Here is a 26,983-nt window from a genome sequence, read left to right as displayed (position 1 = left end):
TAGGGAAGTCACTGTGCCTAGCTGCGAACTTTTGCAAGCAGACACAGCTGAACTCATGAAGATGATGTCTATTTGGCTCATAGTCCTACACCCTCTGTTCTCTAGGATAGCGTTCCCTGAAAGGCAGAGTCCCTACTGCCCCACCCACCCGCCTGGGCCAGCCTAGTCTGTTTGCTGTTGCTATAGCAAAACACCCAAGTTTACAAGCAAAAGAGAAGGGGGCTGATCTCCCTGGTCAGTTCAGCCATTACCAGGAGAAAGATCAATCCATTCCTGGAGCTCTCCATGCTGATCAGAGACCCTCCTACCAGGCCCCATCTCCCAGCACTACTGTCTGTAAAATTCAGGATCCAGACACGTGTCTTTAGGGGATGCACCCAGCCACAGAATGCAGTTTGGAGAAAGTGAAAGCACAGATGCCACGGTCAGTGACCGTCCTAGCCACTGCCTCGTCACAAGCACCCTAGCCTAGGTTACCTGGGTGCTCACCCATGGATGCTACGCTCTCTAGGACACACAGAAAAGATGTGACTCAAGCAAGCACAATGACGCCTTGCACCAAGACACGGTGAGTACTTGTGGCCATGTTTTCCTGGTCTTACCTACATGGTTAAGAATAACTGTGGTGACTGCGGTGTCCTACATGGCCTGTGTTGGAGTGTCATGTTTTCAGGAATGCATGCTGTAAAGGAGCAGGGATTGAGGATGATGGCCGATCTATTTGTGCCTCGTCAAGTCTGGAGACTAGCCTTGGCAGGTCCTAGACAGATCAAAGACCTCGCTCGGTGGAGAACTGGAATCTTGGACACCGGCAAGGTGAGTGGCGGAGGGGGCTGCACGAGCTTGGTTGGGGCTGTCACTCACTCGGTCAGCATCATTTCAAGGAGACATGAGCATCACATGTGTCTCTACCTCCTGCCCGTTAATGTGATACCGACAGTAAAAGATGTTAGCCATAACGCCTTATGATTTTTTTCCAACTCCCAGGAAAACCATATTAATTTTTTAACCAAAGGTAAATGAACACTGCTAGCCCACATTCCTCTTTTATTTTTATTTTTTATTATAGCATTTCATTATACTGGGTTGCATGAGGTCATGGTCACATAACCGGAGATATCCATATTAAGTAAATCAGGTCAGTCTCAGAAAAGCAAAAATCCCATGTTTTCTCTCATTTGTGTATCCTAGACCTTGTACAGATTCATAAAGCCATATATGACATGAAAATAGAGTCAAACTGTCTAGGAGACAAAGGGGACTGATGGGAGGGGGAGGGGAGGAGGAGCCAGGGGGAAGGGGGGTTAATAAGCTAGAGGAGCATGCTCATTTCACACAGACTCTCCCCATCACTGTCCCATCAACCATGTCACACATCTCCACATGTCACCAGCTGGCGGTAAAGTGGCAAGGGCTGAGACTTTCTATGTAAACAACGCGCTTGGCGTTGGTGATGCTCTCGGACCAGCCAGAGGTGGACTTCTGAGAAGCCGATGGGGGAGGTGAGGGCGCCAGCGAGCTGTCCAGTGTGCAGGAGACATTTGCAGTGCACACGATGGGAGCCATCTTTCCACCCCAGCTCAGTCACGTTCCCCTTGGCTGTGTGGGAGCAGCAGCTGGCTGGGAGTCTGCCAAGGGAAGCAGAGTTGTCTTTGTCAGCCCATATGGGCTGCTGCAACAAAATGCCATTGTAAACAGCAGACTTACTCCTCACAGTTCCAGAACTGGGGAGTCCAAGACCAGGGAGGCGGCAGATTTAGTCTGCCAAGGGCCACGCCCCTGGTTGTTTTGTAAAGTTAAAATAAGGAGACGATGCAGGCCTGAGTTCATGGATCACATGACTGACCAAGCACACAGAAGCTAACTTTCTTTAGTTCACAGTGGCGAAGAGAGCAACCTGGACCTTGGATGTGAATGATAGCTCTGCCAAATCAGGCCGGCAGGATGTCAAGCCGACTAAAGTCAGGAGACTCTCTGAGATGGGTGTGACTAGTGCATCCGAGAGTGTGTGTGTGTGTGTGTGTGTGTGTGTGTGTGTGTGTGTCCTGGCAGACATGTGAGTGTTCACACAGGACGCATGAGTGCTCCCACTAGGTTATGTGAGTGCTCCCACTGGGCACATGAGTGATCGTACTGCACAGTGCCGCTCGTGGGGAAGAAGCTTTGGAGATGAGCTCAGAGGTCAGTGGGGACATCCGGACACCACTGAGCTCTGAGTGTCAGGCCAGGTGTTGGATCTAGAACTTGAGACAGATGACTTGCTGTGGGGACTGATAATGTGTGATGTGGCCCTTCTCAGGAGAGGTGGACTTCCCTCCAAATGCATGTCCCAGTGAAGCATCTGCAACCCCCACCCCCAGCCCACCCCCACCCCGTGAATCCAACGCTGTTTGGAGTCATTTCAAAATGACCTAGGACTGGACTAACAGTACCTGCTGACTGCATCTTCATACGGCAGCAGGGAAGGAAGCTCTCTGGGCTTCCCATGTAGGAACTGTCATGGCCTGAACCTCCAAGAGATTCTGCCTCTCCTTGTGCCACCTGCTTCTGGGTTCTGTTGGTGTTTGTGGTGTGTGTGTGTGTGTGTGTGTGTGTGTGTGTGTGTGTGTGTGTGTGTGTGTGGTATATGTACTCATTAGTGAAGGTGTGTACAGGTGTGTGAAGGTCCAAGGTCACAATCGGTTGTTTTCGTCAATTGTTGTCCACCTTTATTTCTAATGACATTTATTTAACATGCATGTGTGTGTATGTATGTTTGTGGGTATGCCCATGCTGTGGAACATGAGACAACTTGTGGGACTGGTTGTTTCCTTCTACTATGTAGGCCCTGGGGCTTGAACCCAGGTCATCAGGCTTAGCAGCAAGTGCCTCTATTCACTGAGCCATCTCACTGGCCCTCATCCATCAGTTCCTATTTATCTCCTTTAATGCTGGGTACCCAGTTGTGGCAGTGGTGACTGCTTGTTCTGGAAGGTGGGTGATGCTCTCTGAGCTGCCATCCAGCCCTCCTCCTCCTCTGGAAGGCGGGTGATGCTGATGTTGACGATGGTCACATGTCTAGGTGGGAAAAAATGAAGATCATGTATATGTAGACATGTCACAGAAAACATGCTCCAGACACAGGCCAGGGCATACACAATCACTTGAAGAACGTGTAGGAGGATAGTCCGAGATCACAGCTATGAGCCAAGCATCTTGCCCTCAGGGTTCATGCTGCCGAACTCTCACATGTATTGGGTACAGGTATTGGAAGCACATGGAAAGGACTGGCACCCCACGTCACCATGGGTACGAGGCTGGGAAGGCCATGGCGTTCACGATGACAGCTGAACTATGAGTGTCATCAGCTCCAAGTGCCCTGGCTGCCAGTCTGAGCTGGCACTTGACCACCCTCTGCTTGAGCATGGCAGTGCCCTGATCCTCGCCAGCTCAAGCTTCCTCTCCTATGCCATTTTGTGTGTGATTAGTAGGAGCTTTCCAGGTCTTTTACTGGCAAAGTGGGAACAGAGTCACAAACCCCCGCCTTCCCTCTCCAGCCCTTTCACCCTTCCATCTCTGCCGCTGCCACTCCTACCACCACAGCCGGGGGTTGGGGGTGAGAATTCCAACTGTAGAGGGCTTTTTGTTTATGTTTTCATTTTGTTTTTAATAAGACACAGGAGCAGAGTTCTCCCAGAGGCCAAAACTATGACCATAGCTTCTAGCTCTCAACACCTGTGCCTGGACACACACTAAGGCCTTGAACACCCCCTTTCCAGGGCACCTACCATTGGTCTCCTGGCAGCCTTCACCTCTTTCCCACAGCCTGCCTCTTATTCATTCCCGTCCTGCAGGTACCTTGCAAGGGTTCCCATGTGCTGCTTTTCCCTCTTACAAACTCAGAGAAGGTGCAGTGTCTTTGTTTGGATGCAGGGTCACAGTACTAACTGCCAAGAGGTATTAAAATAAAGCTCTTTGGTTCACGGTTGTACCTCCCTGAACATGCCCATACCACATGTTGTAGGCTAAGGGAAAAAAAAAAGCCTCTTCAGGCTTCTGAGGTGATGATCACTTTTTTTTAAGATTTATTTATTATGTATAGTGTTCTGGCATGCATGCCAGAAGAAGGTATGAGATCTCATTATAGATGGTTATGAACCACCATGTGGTCGCTGGAAATTGAACTCAGGACCTCTGGAAGAGCATCCAGTGCTCTTAATCTCTGAGCCATCTCTCCAGCCCGATGATCACTCTTGTTAGCTGTTGCAAACCTTTTACATTATAGCATTTCTGGGCCCTTCGGGAACAAAGGTGAGAGGAGAGTGAACAGGAGGGTTGTGGTGAAGGTGCCAAGCATCTAAGGCACTCTATTTCAGCTTCATCTCTAACCAGCCTGTCGCTAAGGAAACCAAGGTGACACCTTGGTTCCCAGGACTGGCAAACCATGGCTTCGCAGACAGGTACCCAAGGGTAGTGCTACTGCTAAGGGTGGCCTTGTACTTTAGAGGGCTATGGGAAGAGGAGACCAGAGCTGAGGCCTTATGAGTCCTGCCAAGTCTACTGCATTTCCTGCCAGGGTGGTGAGCGTCTGCTCTCCTGCCTTAACAGAAGCTAAGTGTGCAAACTCCACATCCTTGCAGAGGAACCTCAGGAGCACTGAGCATACCTTCTGAACCTTGACTTGTTTGTGTGCAAGCCAGACTCTGCTGAGAGGACCTGGGAGTGCTTTTGGCTTTGCAGTCAGAAAGAGGGCAGCAGGACACAAGTTATTCGTGTTTATGGTGTTTATTGTGACTTTCCTATGGACACAGCAGGGCAGGGTCCTGCTATCTCCAAGGGTTGAGGTAACTTTGTATACAACCTGCTCCCATCTGTGGGCATCTGCACCAAGTATGAGGGAGCAACATCTAGAAAAGATGCCAGGGTAACAAGTGACAGGAAAGTAGAAACCAAAGTCATATATGTCAAGCTGGTTTAAAAATTCAGCCAGAGGAGAAGCAGAACCAGAGTGCGTAGTGTGTGACTCTGGGTCAGAATCTGGAAAGCCATCCTGACTTGGTGACTCCAATCACAGGCAAGCTCCAGCCCCATAGATGCTCTGGCAGTAATCCTTAGAGCAGGGGAAAGCAACAGACACCCCACCCCCTCCCCAAAACTGACTCTGAGGGTAATCATTGCATCTCTACCAGATGGAGTACCCAGGAGGCACCAGCTGTGACCATGCCTGGGGCTGCCTGTCATTGTCTTTCAGCCCTTTCAATGGGCATTGAGCCAGTTGCCAAGGAGGCAGAGACAGCCCAGAGGGACCAGTTCCAAGGCGAGATGGTTCAAGCCTAGTGCTTCCTGTTCAGATTAAAATATACTCATTCTTGGGGCCAGAGAGATGGCTCAGAGGGTAGGAGCTGTTAAGCCTGGTGACCTGAGTTCTGTCCCCTGGACCCACATAGTGGAAGGAGAAAATCAACTCTCAACTCCTGCAGGTTTTCTTCTGACCTCCACATGTGTGTGCTGTGACATGTACACGCACGTGCACACACACACACACACAAATGCAATTGATAAATTCTTTCCCATCCAAGGCTTCACATCCCTCAATACATTGCCACACGAGTGCACCTGGTTTTGAGAAGCTGTTAAACTAAAGCCAAAAGTCTGAACATTAAAGACGGGCACATCTGCCTCACACCATCTCCATCCAGGGAGACGTGGTTAGTGTGGTGAATTCCAGAAATTCTTACTGCTTTCCATTTCTGTTACATTTGGTACAGTGTTTAAGCAGCTTAATAATCAATCTGATCAGGAGACCCAAGGTGACAGGTGAGATGCAGTCGCAGTCATTCTGCTCTGTCTTGATTCTCTTTACAGCGGGTGACAGCTAATGCAGAGACTCATAACTGGTCAAACGGCTTAGAAAAAGTGACCGTTCTCAGTTCTAAATGGGACGTCTATATCCATCCCGCCCCATCCAAAGCTCAGCGAATGTCTTGGAACAAGGGGGTGGAAAGGATGAGAGAGCCAGGGAGGAGGAGGACTGTGAAGCGTCATCTGGAGCAGGAGAGGCTACTCACACTAGACTGAGCCAATCAACAACAAGGATCACGGATAGAGGAGGGGCTCATGTGACCCAATTCCTCCCTGTGAAGCTGCTAGCAGTCAGTGGGTGGAGGGTGGTCATATTCCTCATGGTAAAGTCACTCTTTTTTTTTTTTTTTTTTTTTTTTGGTTTTTCGAGACAGGGTTTCTCTGTATTGTTTTGGAGACTGTCCCAGAACTAGCTCTGTAGACCAGGCTGGCCTCGAACTCACAGAGATCCGCCTGCCTCTGCCTCCCAAGTGCTGGGATTAAAGGCGTGCGCCACCAATGCCCGGCTGGTACAGTCACTCTTAAGTTGACCCGTGTTTGTTGGTTTTTTGTCAATGACACAAACCTAGATAAGGTCAGACCCGGAAAGAAGGAACCTCAATTGAAACAACTGCCTCAGGAGATTGCCGGTAGGCAAGACTGTATGGCATTGTCCAGACTTAATGGTTGCTGGAGACCCAAGCTCACTGTGGGCCGTGCAACCCTAGGCAGGTGGTTCTGGGTTATATAAGGACGCAAGCTGAGGACGCCATGGCAAGCCAACCAGTAAATTGGGTTCTTCAATGGCCTCTGCTTCCTTTTAGTTTATCTCCAGGTCCTGCCCAGACTTCCCTCGGCGATGGACTGCTAAGCTGTAAGATGAAATAGACCCTTTCCTTCCTAAGTTGCTTCTGGTCATGGAGTTGTATCACAGTAGAAACTCTGAGACACCCCTGCTCCAGGGAGGGATCCCAACCCACACTCACATAGGCAACCCTAGTTAAATGAAGTGGGCCACACACAAAACACATCACAGGAGGACACTTGCTGAGAAATGGTTCAGTGGGAGGGAGAGGGGGACGAGAGTGGGTGACGGGGGATCTGATAAAGGACATTTCTTAAGCATATGGCTGAAAGAGCAAGTTTCACAAAGTGACTAGAAGATCCTTGCTGAGTTGCCAAGCCTCATGCTTTGCTGTCCCCTCGGATGTGGTAGGACATCCATATCCCATTAGTAGGGAAGCTGACGCAGGAGGGTCAAACTGGAGGACAGTCCGGACATTCTCCCTCTATGTATATATGTACGCACACACACACACACAATTTTTTGTAACAGCAGTTAAGAATCAGTGTACCTCCTATCACTTTCCTACTCTTTATGCGTGATTACTTTTTTTTTTTTTTTTTTTTTTTGGCTTTTTTCGAGACAGGATTTCTCTGTGGCTTTGGAGGCTGTCCTGGAACTAGCTCTTGTAGACCAGGTTGACCTCAGACTCACAGAGCTCTGCCTGCCTCTGCCTCCCAAGTGCTGGGATTAAAGGCATGCGCCACCAACACCCGGCTATGTGTGATTACTTAATTTTTTGCAACATAGTTACAATCAGTGTAATTCCTATCCCATTTCTTTTTTTAAAGATTTATTTATTTATTATGAATACAACATCCTGCCTCCATGTACGTCTACACATCAGAAGAGGGCACCAGATCTCATTATGGATGGTTGTAAGCCATTATGTGGTTGCTGGGAATTGAACTCAGGACCTCTGGAAGAGCAGCCAGTGCTCTTAACCTCTGAGCCATCTCTCCAGCCCTCCTATCCCATTTCTACTCTCTCTCTCTCTCTCTCTCTCTCTCTCTCTCTCTCTCTCTCTCTCAAAATTTCTCTTTTGTGATGTAGTAATTACAATCAGTGAACTCCTACCCCCAGTTTATCCAGGCTGAGGCTCAGACCTAGAAGTCATCATTACCTTTTACCAACACCCCACTGCCCACCAGTGCCAGGCTGAGGGGGCCTGAAGGCACTTTGCCTCTCCCATGTTATGGATCCCTCTGGCTGGCTGTAGACTTGCAACTGAAGAGGGATGTCATACACAGCCAGCCGTTCCTAGCAGACAACGTCCCTCAGGCCTTGTTAGGGATGATGCAGTTTATTGTCTCAAGGAACCGCAGATTCTCATCTGGAAGCACTGTGAACATTTCATTGTGGCCCCTGGAGGATGCCACTGAATGATATAGACTCTACACAAATAATCAGTGTTCCCAGCTCATTTTCTGGAAGCTGTGAGGGATGATAACGACACACTGCGTGCGCTTTGTCACTCTTTATTCTCATAGTCAGTGAATTCATGGTACCGAGATGGGGCCACCGTGAGCTGAGCTCAGTGCCGAGGTGACTCTCGTCCTGAAGAGGGCTGTGGCATCCTGAACTTGGAGAGGGCCAGGTTCAGGTCTAGGAAGGTGTATGTGCTGTAGTCATGATGCTGCAGGTTCTTGTAGGTGGTGGCGTCAGTCGGCTCAGGGGCCAGCATGTGCTCTGTAGAGGAAATGACAGGAAAGTGGTCAGACATCCATCCATCTGAGCACTCAGGAAGCGGGAAGTCTCCACAACTCCAGTCTAACTAGCAGAGAGGACCCCATGTCTTCAGAAACAATTAAGGAATCACCTGAAAATGTATGCTGAAATCTGACACCTTCCTATTAAGTGTGATCACAAAGCACAGAGAGTCAATGCTGTCACCCTAAGACACCCGCCTCTGCCCCTGCCACAGAAACCTTCCCTGAGATTGCATCACAGGCCTGCCAGGAGACAGGAGGACTCTCTGCTTTGTTTTTGATGACAATGTTGAGATGGCAATGTCCTAACATCTACGAGAGGGGACAAGGCTGCTTCATTTCTGGTACTAGGTCGCAACACCTCACCTTACGTTCCTGCATTTCTGGGTCCTGAACTCTACAAGTGTGGCAGAACCTGGAATTATGGACAGACTTCCAAATCATGTAAGAATGCACAGGAGAGAAATCATGTGACTTCTTCACATCACATCTGTCTGTGACGGAAATAGCCATCACAGATCTGAGAAAAATCTGAGTGTTGCACTAATGATGAAATGAACATGGGAACCAGGGAGGAGGGTGCGCTTTTGCTGTTCAACTTTTGGGGGGAAATCGTTGCTAGCTTCACAGATTCACAGACAGAAACAAACACACACATGTGGCCTTTTCTCTTAAGTGGGAAGATTAAATTATACACCTAAACACTTGATGGAACTTAAAATCCCAAGTGTGGGACTGAAGCGACAGGACACGGCTCGTCCGCAACACGAATGCAACAAAACGGGAGACAAAGCCAGCGAGGGCCACAGGGCAAGGTCTGTGCTAAGACTTCCCGACGCTCTAGAATCAAGTCAGCAGAGCCGTCTCAGCTTCTAGTCACGCACGCGGCACAAAAAACAAACAGCCCCACAACTTAAATACATATGTCTCTGTTCCCGATCCAAACGCTAATTCTCACTACTTAATTTAGGAAGGAAGAGAGGAAGGGAGGAAGGAAGGAAGTTAGGAAGGAAGGGAGGGAAATCTTACAGAGCTGGCCTCTTCTCTACCTCGGCAAGCTGAAAATCTCCAGTGTGGTGAAGGAGTACCTTCAAAGCCATAGTTATTATAGGTGCGGCGACAACAGATGGCACTGGGGGGATTATAAACTATCAAAACAGCTCACCTGTAAGCAAGGAGCTTCGGACAATGAACACTTTGTGAGCTTTAGGTGCCGGCAAAAAGGGTTTGGGGGGGTGGGGTGTAGCAAGTTTGTTTCTGCAGTGTTGGAAACTGAATCTAGGCTCTTACTCACTAACTAAGCCCCACATATCAGCAGCTCTGAGTTGTTCCCTCCAGAAACAACCTAGAAATCCCCAGTCCTGTACTTTAATCCTGGGTTTGAGGCACTCCTCTCCAGCTGAGATCAAATCTGAAAACTACAACAGAAAGGCAGGTCCCGAGGTCTCAGGAAGTCTGGCAAGCACTGGTACCTGGCACGTTAAAGAAGGGAGACGGAGAAGGAAGAACACACAAACGCTGTCAGCGTCCTGGAAGAGCAACGGTTAGCGCACCAGGCGATGCAAAGTTGGCAAGGGCGGGCTCGGGATGACATGCAGGTGCAGGAAGGAGGCCTTGCTAGCGATGTTCCAGTTAAGAAACTCTCCAGAACTGCAGATTCTAAAATCAAACAATTCCTGGTTCCCAGTGAGCTGCCCAGAGGATGTCATACATGCGTGAGACCACGCACTATGTTAGGAGAACAGCCCCTCTTGAGAAACTCCTACACTGGCTTCAGTTCACTATACACAGAGTTGCTAAGGCGCCTCTCTAGTTCGGCCCACCGAGGGCTATCACAGCCATGAGTCACTGCTGCTCCTGACCCGTGCAAGCTCCACAAGAGACTGATTTCCACTTGGCAGGGCATTGGCTGAGCTCATGAACTACGTGCTTGGGCATCCTCCAATGCTAGCTAAGTGTGCTGATGCTAAACTACCAGTTTCCATAAATTACACTGTCTAAGAAAGAGTTAAACAAGGTCAAGCGGTGCACATCTACACCCAGCACCTGGGAGTCGGAGACAGGAGAATCAGGAGTGCAAAGCCAGCGTCAGCTACTGAGCAAGTTTGAAATCACCCTGAGCTCCATGAGACCCTATGTCAAAAAAAAAAAAAAAAAAAGATAAAAGATATTCTTTTCTAAACACATAGAAACTCTGGGTGGGGGCGATCTTTAGAATCTCTACACCCTAAAGGACAAGGAGAGTCTGAATCAAGACAAGGTGTACCCTGTGTGTCGTCTGAGGCTTCCTGGGGTGGGCCTGCATCAGTGGGCGGGGCTTCACCGATGGCTGCCTGCTCCAGCTGTGGTCCTGCTCTCTCTTCGAGGGTATCTTTCTTCTCAACAGGAACGGTCTTCGAATATCCCACTGGTTTCTGATCTTCCCAGGTCTCCCCCTTGGCCTTTGAGTAGCCTCCTGGCACCTGCCTCTCCAGGCTTTCTTTCCCAGCCAGGACCTGGGGAGAAGCTGCCTTCCCTTCAGGCTCTGGCTCTTTTGGTTCCAGTCGCCTGGCTTTGGCCTGGGGTGTGGCAGCTGGCAGCTGTTCTCCTGCACTGGCCTCTGGTGTTCTCGCTGTGGGCACTGGGCCACCAGTGAGCCGTGCAGATGGGTGGACGGGTAAGATTCCTTCAGCTTCTAATGGCTTTGGGCTTTCCTTCCGTGTCTTGCTCGGCCTTGGTTTCCCCTGTGGGTGTTCTTCCTTCGAGTTTGTCCCCAAAATCTCACTGGACTGTGATCTGGATGTCTCGGGCTTGGATCTGGTTTCTTTGCTGTCCTGTACAGGCTTGGTGGCAGTCCCTTTCTTCTTTGGCTGCTGGGACTGCTCTGGGTAGGTGACATCTGTGCGCGGCTTTTGCACCTTGGCTTTCTCCTTTACTGGTACTGTGATTTTAGGGACTCTGGGACCCGAGGCCTCTGGTTTGGAAAGCCCTGCCTTGCCTCTGCTCGATACCTGGGGATCAATGTTTGAGTCATGTCCCTCCCCATCAGAGTCTGAATCTGAGGAGCTGGATGAGGAAGATGATGATGAGGATGAACCGTTTGCCACCTTCTGCACATGCTGCTGAGCCTCTGATACAGAGCCCTGGACTTGGGGTGGAGATGGAACTTTCTGAGGAAACTCTACCAAAGTCTTTCTTGACAAATGCTTCGGAAGCCCTTCATCTGTGAGCGGCAGGCTGCCACCAGGGTGTGGGCCAGCTACAGCCCCACCCGTGTTCCCCACCGATGGGTAAGAACTGGGTGGAGATGTACTTTTGGACAATGACGCTGCTGTGTGGGTGGCTAGGAGCTTGCCCCTCTCTGCTCCCACCACATCTGGGAAATGGCATAAAGAGGAACATTTATTATTTAATGAACAACTCAAAGCCATAGACATTGCATTTCGTACCAGCATGTTATAATGTTGTCCAGGTAACTGACTCAGGGTAGGTTCCAGGAACCTCCCCCCATGCTGGGGGAGCAGTAGGAGTGGGCAGACTTGACGCTGACCAAACCCCTTAAGGAGGGGTCTTCTCAGCCAGGTGGTGGTGGCGGTGGCGGCGCACGCCTTTAATCCCAGCACTTGGGAGGCAGAGGCAGGAGGATCTCTGTGAGTTCGAGGCCAGCCTGGTCTACAGAGCGAGCTCCAGGACAGCCTCCAAAACAATACAGAGAAACCCTGTCTCAAAAAACCAAAAAAAATAGGGGCTTTCTCACCAACAAGAGCCACAGACGGATTCCATTTCTCACACTCATGGCTTCCCAGATAATAATTAATCTTAAAGCGATCTCACTCAAATTTAAGACAGTTAAACTCTAGTGCAAGTATTTTCATTTGACTACACAAGTTTTGCAAAGGTATAATTTCTTGAAGTGCTAAGACCACTCAAGTATGTGGTGCTTTTCTAATATTAAAAAGTTCAGAGTTTGACCTTTCTAAACAAAAACACAGCAGAGGCACAGGCAAGAGTCTGCTTGGAGTTGGGGTAAGTGCGCCCCTGTGAGGAGGAGTGTGGTGAAGGGCGTGACAACGGCTCTTCAAGTAAAGTTGTCCTAAAAAGGAAGAAAAGTCCTCAAAATCCCACAGGTCACATGGGGATTTCCTCAGCCAAGAAAACAAGTTTTGCAAAACCAGAAAGTCTAGAATAATTCAATACCACACCTATCACTAGAAACAGATGTTAAATACAGAAAAATTTATCTGTTAGATAAATTCTAACAGAAAAAAACCTTACAGTTCATAGTCATTTATGAAAGGACAAGCAAACAAGCAAAACCACATCAATTGGAGCTGATTTCGTTCGGTTTGCTCAAGTGTCTGTCTTTCTAACCACAGGGGTCAGAAGAAAAACACAGGACAAGCTATTAATATAGGAGATTACCCTCCACACCTGAATGGAACCAAGCATTCTCCAGATGAACAGATCTTCTGAGTTCTTAAGACAAGGCTACATCTAGGCTAAAACTGCCTGCTTCCTCCTCTGTGGTAGGACCAGGGCCCCCTTACCCATCTTATCATGGTAATACCCACACAAGAGTAGGAAGAAAGTGAAAGTCTCCAAGCCAGAGAAAGTGTGACAGGGCTGCGAAAGGAAATGATCAGAACCAGAGCAGTGGGTGACAGTTGAAACCAGCCCTGTTCACAGACATCCTATGTCTGTCTTGGCCCTGGCCACCTAGAGTAGGGACTGACACGGCGACCCAGAGAACACACAGTCCCGGGCCATGTCTTCGGCAGAGCGAGGAAGCACATACACACTTGCTCTTGCCAGGTTGCAACTGCACAGCTCAGAATTCCCAACGGCCACACGGGTGACTTCCTGACCCCCAGACCAGCTAGCCCACTTACCTACGGCACTGGCATTTTTCTGAGCTTGCCTCTTACAAACAGGAGATGACTTTAGGGCTGGGGTGTGGCTCAGCAGGCACAGTGCTTGCTCAACATTCTGAAGGTACCGAGTTCTAATCCAGCACTACAATATGGCAGGGATGGTGGTACATGACTGTGATACTAAGATTCTGGAGATAGAGGCAAGAGGATCATAAGTTCAAGACCACCCTCAGCTACAAAGCAAGCTTGAAGCTAGCCTAGTCTACAAAAAGCTCTGTCTCAAAATGTAAAATAATAATAATAATAATGATAAGCTCTCAGATGGCCAGTTTTGAATAGAAAAATGATGGAATAAATCTTCCAAAATATGTTAAGGACTTAGGGATTTGTTTTTATGCTCTTGATTGGACCCAGGGGCTCAGGCACACTAGGCAAACTGCCATTGAGCAATACTCTCCTTAGCCCTTGGATTTCAAAAACTGTGATGAGCTATAAAACTACACTATTGGGGCTGAGGTGCAGCTCAGTTATATGGCATGTGCTGGGCACAAGCGAGGCCCTGAGTTCAGTCCACAGCTCCCCCTCCCCACACACACACAAAGAAGAAGAATTTACATTATAGGTATTTACCTACAAAAACAGAAAGCATTCGAGATCCGCTTAACACAGAGATTCCACCGAATGAGAAGGCCTGAACAGTTTCTCTTCTCATTGGCTACAGGAAGAAGTCTAGAAAAGGCTAACGGATGCAGGGACTGGTTTTGCTTTTGGTGGAGGGTCAGTTTCTGGCCTGCCCGACCCAGCCCTGGCCTCATCTTTGAGCCTCAGAGGAGGCCTGCCATATGGACCTATAGTTGCCTCCGCTAACCAGCATCCACACCAAGCCTGCATTTACCAGTGCAATGGACCACAGAAGGTGAATGTGGCGTCCGAGCAGCACACTTGGTGTGTGGACACGGGATGCGGCATCTTCTCATGGCATTCTAGCTAGGGGCCGGCTTTCCTCAACAAACCACCCAACAGAATACCTGCTGCCCCCAGACTCCTTCTGCAGGCTCCTCTTGGAGCACAGAAGGGGACATGGCAGGGTGCTGCTAGTTCTACAGAGACCACAGCACCCTACACACAGCCAAGTCCACAAATACTATCTAACAGCGCCAACTAGTTCTCCCTGCTACCTCCCCATCTTCTCGAAAGACCCAAGTCAAGTTTCTGGATCTCTTTTCTGTTTGGCTGGAAATGAAGAACACAATCTTCAAGCCTCCAGCCCAAGAAAGATGGCTGCTGTGCATTCGTGGGGCTGGAGAGACGGCCCTGCAATTAAGAGCACCTATTGCTCTTGCAGAGGACCTGGTTCAGGTCCCTGTGCCCATGCTGGGAGGCTCCCAACAGCTGGTAACTCCAGCTCCAGGGGATCCAATCCCGCTTCTGCCCTCTGTGGGTGCTGCACTCACACACATACATATGCACACAATGACCCCTCACTGGTGCATAGACAGACAGACAGACACACATACACACTGCATCTCCATCAGCCCCATAGCAGCCAGGGAGGTGGCAAAGCTGCAGGCTCAGATGGCTGCAGAGCCAGCAGCAGGAGCTCCAGGGAATCCAAGGCCAGGTCTCCCTTCCCAAACCTCCCCAGGACGACAACACTTACTCGCACAGACACTTATCTTAAAGAGAGGTTTCTTGGGTCCTAAGACCCATTAGTCTAAAATCATGTATCTAGAAGTTAGGGTTATAGACATAACTTAAAACTCCACTAGAGAAGAAGACATAATTGGTATTGAAATCCAAGTCACTCACCAATAAGCTGTCATAAGCATTCCAGGCTATGCAAAGCCCTGGGTTGATATCTACAACATGCAAAAATAAACAAAAGACCAGGCCACATGCAGTTCGCGACTTAACAGACATTCTCGTTGCAGACACTTCTTAGGTATACTGGGATTCTATGGGTTTTTTTGTTTTGTTTTTTTTCTTATTTTTTTGAGACAGGGTTTCTCTGTATTGTTTTGGAGACTGTCCTGGAACTCACAGAGATCCTCCTGTCTCTGCCTCCCAAGTGCTGGGATTAAAGGTGTGTGCCACCAATGCCCGTTGGGGATTCTGTGTTTTGTTGTATTCAAATAGTCCTCATGTTTAAGATTTCCATTTTTCAATGTATCCAAATGGAAAAAAAAATTAGTGTATTTTAAAACCAGGCAGATTTGGACAGTACTAAATCATGTCCTTCTGGAATTCAGGCTAGGACACCTTTGCCACATCTCTGGGAGCTGTGGAGCCAGGGGAGACTTGGGGGATGGGTGTGTGTAGAGAGCATGAAAGCCTATGGTCAGCCACTCTAAAAGCACAAACATTTAAAACCTACTGATGGTTAGTACTTGGATGAGGAAAAAACAAAGGGATCTGTATTGTTTCACATATTAAGTCAAGGAAACACTCTGAGTGGAACTAAGAGCAAACTTAGCATTCCACAGTCCAATATTAAGATGGAAGATATGCCAAAGGGCAGTTCTGTGTAGTCCTTCAAGGGTTCATCAGGGCTTCATGAACTAAGAAACTATATTCAATGGTTCTAGTTCGTAACCCATCATCAAAAATGGGCAAGGCACAGGAAATAAAATTATCCTCAGAAGAGAAGCATTTAAAATGCACACACTTCCTGCTTGCCTGGTGTGAGGCTATCATACACTGGCATCCAGAGAGTGGGAAAGGTTAAAACTTGTGACAGAAATCAAAATGATTTCGAAAAGAGCTGGAAACCGACCAGGCACCAGCTAAATGCAGCATAGCAGAAACGCTGGCTCCTAATTCCCTCCCTGAGGTCCTGATCATGTCCCCCAGATGGTGATGGGCACACCAGGACTCACTAGTCTTGGGGAGACAGGGAAAGCCAGAAACCAGGGAAAGGAAAGTAGGCCAGGGGTCTCACTACTTCACCCAAGCAAGGAACCCTGAGAGCCCCAGAAATGCCAGAGCCGTCTGCTCTCCCTGCGAAGCTGTTTTCAGAAAGCACCATGCTCCATCTAGAGCAGTGGTTCTCAACATGTGGGTCATGACCCCTTTGGGGGGGTCGAGTGACCCTTTCACAGGGTCGCCTAAGACCATCAGAAAACACAGATATTTTTACATTAGGATTCATAACAATAGCAAAATTACAATCATGAAATAGCAACAAAAATAATTTTATGATTGAGGGAACTGTATTAAAGAGAGAAGCATTAGAAAAGTTGAGACCCACTGATCTAGAGTAATGAGAGGCAAAGGCGTTGATACCACTGATGCGTTGCTGATCTTATATCCGATTATAATATGCAAGATTAAGAACCTTAGGTTATATGGCTGGTCAAACTCATTTCATGCTAATGACTTTGCATTCTTTGCCCCTCGGAGACCATCTTTAAAATCTCACCTTTCGGAGCGCTTTGCTTCTTGGGACTTGGCTGTAGCCCCTTTTCACTCTTCCCTGACTCTGTAGAGAGGGGCGTGGTAGAAGACAGTTCTCGGAACGCCCTTGCCTTCAGGAACACAGCCTGGGAAGAGTCAACAGGAAGGATACTCACCTTGATGACAGCCCATATAATGTGAGTGCTATATATTAATACTCGTGAGACACATTTATTACAATGTTCATAACATGTGGGAAGTATGAAAAGCACACACACACACACACACAAAGCTGCAAGAAAAATAAACCCAAGCTGGGTGTTAGTGACACACGCCTTTAATCCCGGAACTTGGGAGGCAGAGGCAGGTGGATCTCTGTGAGTTCGATGCCAGCCATTTCCACAGAGTTCCAGGACAGGCTCAAAAACAATACAGAGAAACCCTGTCTCGAGAGAAAAAAAAGAAAGAAAGAAAAAGAAACCCAAATTCCAGGGCAACCCCCGTTAGCATCTGGGTAAAGCAAAACATCTTCATTTCCCTATTCTCTGCAAAAATTCCCAAAATGAAAACTTGGAAACGTTTTATTAAAAATACTTTGCCAGCTTCTTTACACAAAGCTTCAGGGCATCTTGGTGAAGAGCCTGGTCCAGCAGAAACCAGGTAGGAGATGGATGAGAGGCAGGTGCTGCTGGGAGAAGCCAGTGTTGCCACTTGTCCTGCAAAGTCCCGGTTAGGCAGACCAGTACTGACATCGGGGAGAGGAGGGAGCTGCTGGCCTCTGCCATCACCTCAATGCCTAGCTGCACCCCTCTCTCACCGCCAAGAGCATGGACTCAAGGCCTAGCTGGCCCTCTGTCCAGTCCAGACTCCTGGGTCCTAGACAGGAAAACCAGTTTATTTTATGGTTTATTTTGGTACTTCACAAAATACTATGTTTCTTTTTGCAAAGTTATCTCTTTACACTTAGTAACACTATCTGCTAGTAAATACAATGTAAATAATTGTTTCAGAAATGTTACAATGTAAGTGGGAAGATGCTTACAGTAATTTCCCAGGCAACCACCAAGGCAAGTGCTATATCCTAGGATGCTTTATGACGGGCCAGAAAAGAACGGAAAAACTTCTATTTACATTTGATTCTCCGCGTGTGTACACATTATATGTACCGTTACACACTGGAAAAAAAAATCGCTGGGAACAAGATACCTGAAGGAGTAATTAAACAGTGCCGAGCTGAGGACGGGAACTGTGAGCACTTCCTGCTTTGGGGCTGGTTCAGGGACAGCACTTGACATGCAAGCGCAGGGCCCTGGGTTCCATCCCCAGAGCCCAACCCCAACAAACCCCAACACTGGTTTTGCAGAGAAAGCCAGGCTTAGTTTTTAAAACAGCTGAAAAGCCTCAGGATTGCTCTTGCAGAGAAAGACCTTCTCTCCGGGTCAGTTGAACACAGGCCCTGTGACCCCTCGCTGTGACACCAAGCCCACGGGTACTATTGAGGGTCAGGCTACGGGCCAGGGAGGTCGCACCCGTTCGCCCTTTACCTTCAGCGCCCGGATTCGTCCTCCCCGAAGCAGGAGAGTGGCCGCCATGGCACAGACGCAGCTCACCGAGGTCGTACCTAGGTACGTGACCTGCGCGCGCACACGCACCACTGGAGGCTCCGCCTCGCGTTCACGTTCACCAATCGCAGGCCAGGGTGGGCACAAGCGTCTGTGCGCGCATTCCCGGAGGACTTCCCGAGGCCACACGCCTGAAGGAGTTCACCAATCCTGGGTGGGAGCGCGCGGGTCCGCCCCTGAACAGGTCCACTGGAATCCCGCCCCTCTGTCTAGGGCCTGCCCATCATGCCCTGATCTCACCCTAAACTCTACGACCTAACAAAGTTGTACAGCTAGACTCATGCCCTTAGCGTTTCTATTTCGACTTGAGTGTCTTCTGTGTTTGGTGAGGTTTTGTTTTGTTTTGATATTTCGAGACAGGGTTTCTCCTTGCTGTCCTGGAACTTGCATTATAGACCAGGCTGGCCTTAAACTCACTGAGATCTGTCTCTGCCTCCCAAGTGCTGGGATTAAAGTCGTGTGCCACCACTGCCCAACTTGGTGAGGCTTTTGTGAATTTGTTTGTTGGAGATACAGCTCGGTGGTAGTACGCTTGCCCCTTAGGGGTATATAGGGGTGTGGCCATGTCAAAACAAATCAGAAGCTGAGCATGGTGGTGAGCACCTTCCATTCCAGCAGTAGCCTAGTTCAAAGCCAGCCTGCACTTTATAGATCTACTTTAGGAATTATAATCAGCAGATTAATTCGTTAATAAAGGCAGAACACTCCCTCCCCTCAGTAACCTCACCAGTTGGAGACCAAGCCTTCCACACACAAGGCTTTACACATAACCTGCATATCCAAGGTATAGCTGTGGAGTATGTATTATTGGTTAAAAATGCCTCATTCCCGTTGTTGATTGGTGCCCCCTCCCACACGGTATCCAGTGCATTGCAAGTATTTCAAACGAATGTGTTCACACCTCCAGTTTCCACCAAGGAAAACTCCCTTCCCCAAGCTGTTAGGTTTTGGGTGGTAGTGGAAGGATTCAAGACACTAAAATTAATTACTGGGGGGAAAGGGTTTATTAGATCTACTAATGCCATGTACGGGCAGACGGGAGGCAACAGTATGGGGGGAGCTCTGAGCAGCATTCAGTTCCCAGAGACAGAGAGCATGGCCAGGTCTCTGAAGGGTGAAGTCAGCCTGTGTGGGAGCCTGGGGGGGGGGTGCGATTGCTGCAGATACTGTAGGCTGTGCAGAAGCTAGATTCTAACATTACACCTTACAGTACACTTTGAGACTGACTGGAAACTGGCCTTTGAACATCTGGAAACGCATTCAGATGACAGGATAAACTGGCAGAGTCACGAGTCCCCTGACCTTGGCAGAGCACAGGAAGGCAGAAAGAACACACGCAGATGTAGACAACAGTGAGGATACAGCCCGTTGTCTCTAAAGGAAGAAGACACAAACGTCGTGCTAACAGAAGAACTGTCCCTGTTCACCTAACTCTTGTCTTGGGGGACCTTCCCATTCAACTTCCTGATGTGAGCTTACTTTACAGGAGAGTGAAAACGACTGAAGGGAACAGGTCCTGTCTGTCCTTTGGGCTACTGGAAATGGAATTGTAAGATCATGGGACCCAGAACTTCCATTCCTCATACCCAACCAGTTAGACATTGGAGGAACTGGGGGACTCAAGAACAAACAAAAGAGAAGACTCCCCAGTGGGAGAATTGTATGCATTTATTCCCACGAGGGCTCATGAGTTGGAAGCTCACCGCTCCAGGGTGGTGATATGGGAATGGCACCAGTAAGGGTGGGGCCCGTGGGAAGTAATTAATCACAAGGGGTGCAGCTTTTGCACGGAACTGATAGGTCTCCCCCACCCCATAATAGGTTTCTCCGCTGATGCAGTAAGCCAAATCAAGCCAAACTGAAAAAGTTTAACAGGTATATTTGAGCAGAACAACTCCTGGGCAGGTTCTCTGGTCCTAGAGACTGAGGTCAGAGAAGTTGTGCCCCGAACTAAAGCACGGGGACTTTATAGGTTGTAGGCAGAAGGGTGATGATGTATCCACCACAAGCTGGGTTTGTTCCCAAGTATGGTCAAAAGCTGAGCTCTTAGGTGGCTCATTGTGCTGCTGGTGGCAACAGGGGAAGAAGTTGCAATTGTCACCAAGAATGCAGAACTGGGCTTTTTGACTCCTATTCATTTTTGGAGACTCTCTGAGTGGATTAGGTCTGGAGGTGGGGGAGGGAGAGAGAGGGAGAACTGGGACTTTCTGGATTATTCAGGGGCAGGCTGGAGGTTCCAGACCAGACTGGAATTAATGTTGCTCGTGTGGGAACCTGGTAATTCTCTTGAGAAGGATGGTGTCTTAGGGATGATGTGACTTGGTTGATTTGTGTTTCTTTGAGACAAGGTCTCCCTATGTAGCTCAGACTGACCTTGAACTCACTCTCGTGACTCTTCCTTCCTTGTAACAGGGTTATAGTTAAGATGTCAGGTTTGAGAGGGTTTTGTAAAGGAGTAGCCTGGCTCTTCTTACCTCATGTTTCATCAGGTGGTCTCTCCTTTCTGAGGAGCCAGCACCCTGCTGTCTGGATTTTAACCTTGACGTTAGGCTAAAGAAACTTTTTCCCTTTTTTGTGTGTGTGTGTGTGTTCATACACGTGAAAACTGAGGGTGAAGCTTGGGTGTCGTCCCTCTGGATGAAGTTCACCTTGTTTTGTCAGGCAGAGTCTCATTAGCCTGGAATTTGCCACATATGCTAGTCTGTTTGGCTAGCAAGCCCCAGGGATCTGCTTATCTTTCTCCTGAGCATGGATTTAGAAATGTGTGCCATCATGCCTGCCTTTTTAATGTGGGATCAAATTCAGACCCTCATTCTTTCAAGGCAAATCTTTTATTGGCTGAACTATATCTCCTTAGCCTATTATTATTATTATTATTATTTTGTTTTTTGAGACAGGGTTCCTGCCTCCATAAAAATACAGAGAAACTCTGTCTCAAACAAACAAACAAACAAACAAACAAACAAAAGAGTGAGACAAGGTTCCTCTTCATAGCCCTGACTGTTCTGGAGCTTGCTTTGTATACCAGACTGATCTCAGAAATCCGACTGCCTCTGTCTCCCGAGTGCTGGGATTAAAGGCGTGTGACTCCACTGCCCAGATTATTGTTTTCTTTATAAACTACTCCCAACTATTTTGTTACAGCAACAGCAAATGGACTAATACAGACAGGGTGTAGCTACATACAAACCAGGTTGTTGGTGGAGGGGATGTGTAGCTGAGGGGGAGCGTAGGGGAGAAAGAACAAGAGTGGGTGGTGGGGCCGGTTGTTGGTGGCGCACACCTTTAATCTCAGCACTCGGGAGGCAGAGGCAGGTGGATCTCTTGGAGTTTGAGACCAGCCTGGTCTACAGAGCTAGTTCCAGGAGAGCCTCAAAAACAATACAGAAAAACCCTGTCTCAGGAAAAAAAAAGAGAGTGGGTGGTGGGGAGCTTTGGGGATTTTGTGTGTGTGTGTGTGTGTGTGTGTGTGTGAATTTGTGTGTGTGTGTGTGTGTGTGTGTGTGTGTGTGTGTGTGTGTGTGTGTGTGTGTGTGTAGGGAACATCAGTGCAGTGTGGCTGTTTCCTCGGGACTGGACATGGCCATTGCTCCTTGGAATTAGAGCAGATGAAACTTCCTCACGAGTCTGGACCATTAGCTTTTCCTCCTAGAAGGAGCATGAGGCTCACGAGGCCTTCCTCAAGACTATGGAAGAGGCAAACAATTCACTGGGGGTGGGAGTCTGGAGTGATGCAACTCTTTGTGAGTCCTCCAAGGGAGATGGGAGTCCTTGGCGGTAAGGCTGCCTGTGAGGTGTACAGAGGACTTCCCAATATTGTAGATGCCTTCACTTGTGCTCCTGTAAACAGCCAGAAATAAATCTATTGGTTCACCAAACTGGCCTTGGAAGGATACTGTGTCTGCAGAGGCTGAGTGACTAGTTAGAACTGCTCTGAGGTGGGGAGGTTGGGATGTTGCAGGCCTGGAACCCAATTACAGTTTACTTTGGGCTATCTTTAGCCTCCTAAACAGTCATTCCTTGCAGCCCTCTGTGTGTGACCTAACGTACTGACAAGCAGATAAAAACCTTGGAATGTATTAACTTAACCAAACCTCCTTCTCCACTAATCAAAGGGCTAAGAATCATCAAGTCGCAGCTCAGACTTCCAGATGAGATTTCTCCACATTGCTGTAACTGCCTTTTAACATCGCACAAATGTATTTAAGTGGTGCCTTGGTTTATAATTCCTCTTTGTTCTGTTACCATAAAAACTTCATGGAACTGAAAGTCTGGGTAGGAGAAACACAGGAAGTCAAGATGTAACTGCCATAGGGATAAGAAGCCTGGAAAGTTCCCCAGTAAGAGAAATACTTAGATTAACAATTATGGGATAAATACTTGAGTCAGAACTAGCCAGTAAGAAACAAGCAAGGCCAACAGCTTCATAATTAATATAGCCTCCTGTGTGTTTATTTGGGACTGATGTGGCTCTGGAACCAGGCTGGCGGGAAGGCTTCCCTTTACATAATGGTGTCAGAAGTGGGATTTTGAATTTCCACGTAGAATGACAAAAGCTTTAAAGGAATTTTAGAAACAAAAGAATGGAGAAAAGCATGGGTTCTTGGTGGCAGTATTTTCTCAGGTGGGCTCTATTTTGCTAGCGACAAGCAGAGACACGTGGCTTGCTTAAGGGAGTCTTCCTGACTCAGCATAAAAAAAAAACACCAACAAGGTTCTTTTAAGAGGCTCTGCTAACAATTGAAAGGTATGTGCGTACAGCTGGAAGTGGCAATGACCATATCTCCAAGCCAGCAGCTTTTGCTAGATGTCAGCATGGACTGAGGTGGTAAGCTGGAGTCACACTTAAGCCTGCCATCTTGGAAAAACTGCATTTAGTTTAAACAGCTGCGGTTTTAACAGATAAGACACGTGGCCAGAAAAACATAAAGATTTACAGTAAAATCAGACTTTGATGAAGAAAAACCTCTAAAGGTTTACAGTGTGTTTAAATATATACATATGATTGAGAGAGAAAAAGAAACGGCATAGTGGTAAATAAAGAATCCGGCTGTGGAGGCACAAGCCGGTAGGATTTGCTGCAGAGGTAGAGGCAGGCAGATTTCCAAAGAGAAACTCTGTCTCAGAGAAAAATAAATAAAAGTAAAAGAAATAGAATAATAATAATAGATAAATAAATAAGCCACGAAAAGATGGAAAATACACAGAGAGTCTGGATACTGTATGCTATTGTGTGTTTCAGTTTTTTGATTGCTCAGGAAGGAACAACTGCTAAAGTACACTTGATTCTAAATGCTGCTGAATTAATTCAACTTATATCTTTTGAAAATGCCTTGACTTTAAAATTTAAGTATAAGGATATGTTACTTTGGGAAAGAGTTTTAGTTTATGTTTCCACAGAGGATGAAAAGCTGAGGATTCCTTCCAGGCTTCTGTGGTTTGATGAATCAAGACCCCCGGAAGCAGTGGGCCAGGTGTTCCAACAATTGAGACAGCTAAGATGATGCAGCCTTACAGACCCCGAAAATAAGGACTTATACAGGTTTCTGAGTTTTGTCATGATCCCATGGTGTGAACAGCGTCCCCTTCCAGCACGAAGCAGTTTGGAATGAGTGCCGTCCTAATTCCCATCTTGTTTATAAATATTTGTTTTCATTTAAATGGGATTGTTTATAATTGGTTAATGATCACAACCAATCTCTTTTTAAAGGAAAAAGGGGATTAAAGTATGGAAATGAATACTTTGTATTGGTATGGTTTTTCATTTATTGAGACAAATTCAAGGTAAATTTTGTGATGTGTATATTTCTCCTCTTGATTAAGTATTATGCTTATACTGATCTTTTAAAATGTAATGCATAATTAAATACAGACTATAGACAGTTATTTATAATAGTCAAAACTTATAGTTAGGTTAGTTAGGTTTTCTAGATATACAGAAATATATTTGAGATAGATAGTCTTCAACCTTTCAAAGACCTTCAGTAAATGGCATTTAAAATATTTCAGGTTTTTCTTGACAATGAGAAATGTCTACTCCTGGCAGCACCAATTATGTCTGAGAGGAAGATGGGCATCGAAGAAACTCGTTATGGAGTTTGCTTTCAACGTGGCAAGATTAGCCATTTGGGCAAAACACTGCTCTTGCCTGGACTGCTTGACTGTTGCTGTATAAATTGGACATGCAGGACCCACAGGAAAGTGACTACTGAACTCAAACAGTCCTCCAGGGTTCCTGATTCATAGAAGAGTCTACGAGACTTTCTGCAGAACACAGAAAAATGACTGACAGACTGCCAATGCAGATGGACAGTTTGAAATTTCCTGCTTTGCTGAGAAGTTTTCTGGACACATTGTGCCTTATGGGCTGAAGATGGATGCCCTGACATTACAGAGGAACTTCGGGTGACTGTTTAAGTAGCAAGATGTCTCTGTCAAACCTAGTGTTTACATATTATCCTTCTGTGGTCTTTGATAGAGTTGAAGGCAGATAGTTATCATCATAGTTTTCCTTAGTTATGATAAAAGATAAGCTACATATAGGACTTTGGACTCACAAAGATGGGATAGATGATAATTTCTTTAAATCTTGCTGAATGTTGATAGACAAAATGTTTTAACTGTGTTCTTACTTGATAACTGTTCTATTATATATAATCTGACTATGTTAAAGCTAAGACCTTTCTTTTTGTTTAGACAGAAAAGAGGGGATGATGGGGGAAGTCCTGTGTATATGTCAATAAAGCACTGTTGGCCAACAGGGAAGCAAGATAGGTGGGACTAGGAGTCCAGGAGGACTCTGGGTAGGAGAAACACAGGAAGTCAAGATGTAACTGCCATAGGGATAAGAAGCCCGGAAAGTTCTCCGGTAAGAGAAATACTTAGATTAACAATTATGGGATAGCCGGGTGTTGGTGGCACATGCCTTTAATCCCAGCACTCGGGAGGCAGAGGCAGGCGGATCTCTGTGAGTTCGAGGCCAGTCTGGTCTACAGAGCGAGTTCCAGGACAGCCTCAGAAACAAAACAGAGAAATCCTGTCTTGAAAAAAACAAACAAACAAAAAAACAAACAATTATGGGATAAATACTTGAGTCAGAGCTAGCCAGTAAGAAACAAGCAAGGCCAACAGCTTCATAATTAATATAGCCTCCTGTGTGTTTATTTGGGACTGATGTGGCTCTGGAACCAGGCTGGCGGGAAGGCTTCACTTTACATGAAAGACCCTTCAGTCTTTCTCTCAGGACCCTTGCCCCCAAAGACCACCAGGGAGCCGAAATTCACTGCAAAACGCAAGAGGATTTTTATTAATCCGGTGCACCGGGGTTAAGCAGCCTTGGGAAGGAGTGAGCCCCGAGCACAAATTACAGAAACTTTTTAAAGCCTAAAACTGCAAACAGGGTGGTGGGGGTATGAGGAGAGTTTGGAAGTTGGTGCCAGACCTTCATGAATCACGTATGCTTGTGGCTGTCTGGCTGACTGGCTCGTTATCTGTCTCAGGCAACGTCTGTGCCCTGGCTGAGCTTTGTGACTGGCCTGGAACCTTGACATCTGGGGAATGTTCCCAAGTCCTTGAGGACTGAGGTCTGGGAAATATTTTCAAGTCCTTGAGGACCACCAGGGGAAGATGTCTAAGTGTAGCTGCTCACATCCAAGGACGGGACAGTTTAGTAATTTCCCAACTATTGGGGGGCTAACTGTTGGGGCTCTTCAAGACCACTTGCACATTGGAACATGGAACCTAAATCTGTGCTCATGAAATGTGGTTAGTCAGAATAAATTACCTCTTATTCCCCTTGAGGATGAGAGTTGTAGTGGTTTATTTATCTGTTTGTGGAACAGATGGAATCCTTTGGTCTGTCAGTACCCTGTCCACCTGGCTTGGATAAATGTTTCATATCCTTGGGAAAGATCACACGATGGGGATTTTGACTGGAAAAGTTACTGCGCAATGTCTATGCATCAGTGCTTAAGCCTGTTGGGGGCAGAGCCTACCAGGAAGCTTACACAGCACAGTGGAGGAAGCCAGAACCTAAGCAGCATTTGGTCAAAGAGGGGAGAAAGGCTGGGCTTGGTGGCTCACTCCTTTAATCTCAGCACTTGGGAGGCAGGGGCAGGTGGTTCTCAAGTTTGAGGCTGATCTGGTATACAGAGTCAGTTCCAGGAAAGCCAGGGCTGTTACACAGAACAAACAATACCAGAAATACAAGTGGGAGAATGTGGGGGGGGGGTTGGGAGACAAGTACAAGATATAAGTTTTTTAAAGATTTATTTATTTTAAGAATTTATTTATTATGTATACAGCACTTCATGTATGAATGCAGGCCATAAGAGGGCACCAGATCTCATTACAGATGGTTGTGATCCACCATGTGGTTGCTGGGAATTGAACTCAGGACCTCTGGAAGAGCAGCCAGTGCTCTTAACCTCTGAGCCATCTCTCCAGCCCCTATTTATTTATTTATTTATTTATTTATTTATTTATTTATTTATTGGTTTTTCAAGACAGGGTTTCTCTGTATTGTTTTGGAGGCTGTCCAGCAACTCATTCTGTAGGCCAGGCTGGCCTTGAACTCACAGAGATCTGCCTGCCTCTGCCTCCAGAGTGCTAGAATTAAAGGCGTGAGCCACCAACGCCTGGCTATTTATTTATTTGGGTTTTTTTGTTTTTTGAGACAAGGGCTCTCTTTGTATCCCTGGTTATCCTAGAACTCATGAGGTAGGTCATAACTCATAGAGATCTGCC

At 47.3% G+C, this 26,983-nt stretch overlaps 1 protein-coding gene and 1 long non-coding RNA gene across 3 annotated transcripts; one reads left to right on the top strand and one right to left on the bottom strand.

Annotated features, from left to right (window-relative positions):
* The first annotated feature begins 227 nt into the window (after positions 1-227).
* On the top strand, positions 228-6,225 carry LOC121134344. The gene is made up of 3 exons (XR_005871434.1): positions 228-568; positions 674-816; positions 5,845-6,225. It is a non-coding gene; the product is annotated as an uncharacterized LOC121134344 (long non-coding RNA).
* A 1,901-nt stretch (positions 6,226-8,126) lies between these two features.
* Ndufv3 (NADH:ubiquinone oxidoreductase subunit V3) lies at positions 8,127-18,316 on the bottom strand. Of its 2 annotated transcripts, XM_005070676.4 has the most exons (4): positions 18,161-18,316; positions 16,642-16,762; positions 10,640-11,728; positions 8,127-8,353 (listed from the first exon to the last, which is right to left on the bottom strand). In XM_005070676.4, the coding sequence occupies exons 1-4, from the start codon at positions 18,206-18,208 to the stop codon at positions 8,199-8,201; spliced, it is 1,413 nt and encodes a 470-aa protein (XP_005070733.2). In that variant the 5' UTR covers positions 18,209-18,316; the 3' UTR covers positions 8,127-8,198. The 2 variants fall into 2 exon arrangements, with proteins under 2 accessions (XP_005070733.2, XP_005070734.2); XM_005070677.4 differs by lacking the exon at positions 10,640-11,728 and having other exon boundaries at positions 18,161-18,315.
* Between the last annotated feature and the right edge of the window lie 8,667 nt (positions 18,317-26,983).

This window comes from Mesocricetus auratus, unplaced genomic scaffold (assembly GCF_017639785.1).
Source record: "Mesocricetus auratus isolate SY011 unplaced genomic scaffold, BCM_Maur_2.0 Super-Scaffold_100027, whole genome shotgun sequence".
In the NCBI taxonomy this organism is placed as follows: domain Eukaryota; kingdom Metazoa; phylum Chordata; class Mammalia; order Rodentia; family Cricetidae; genus Mesocricetus; species Mesocricetus auratus.
Note: the sequence above shows the minus strand (reverse complement) of the source record. Positions and strands in the feature narration are given on the sequence as shown.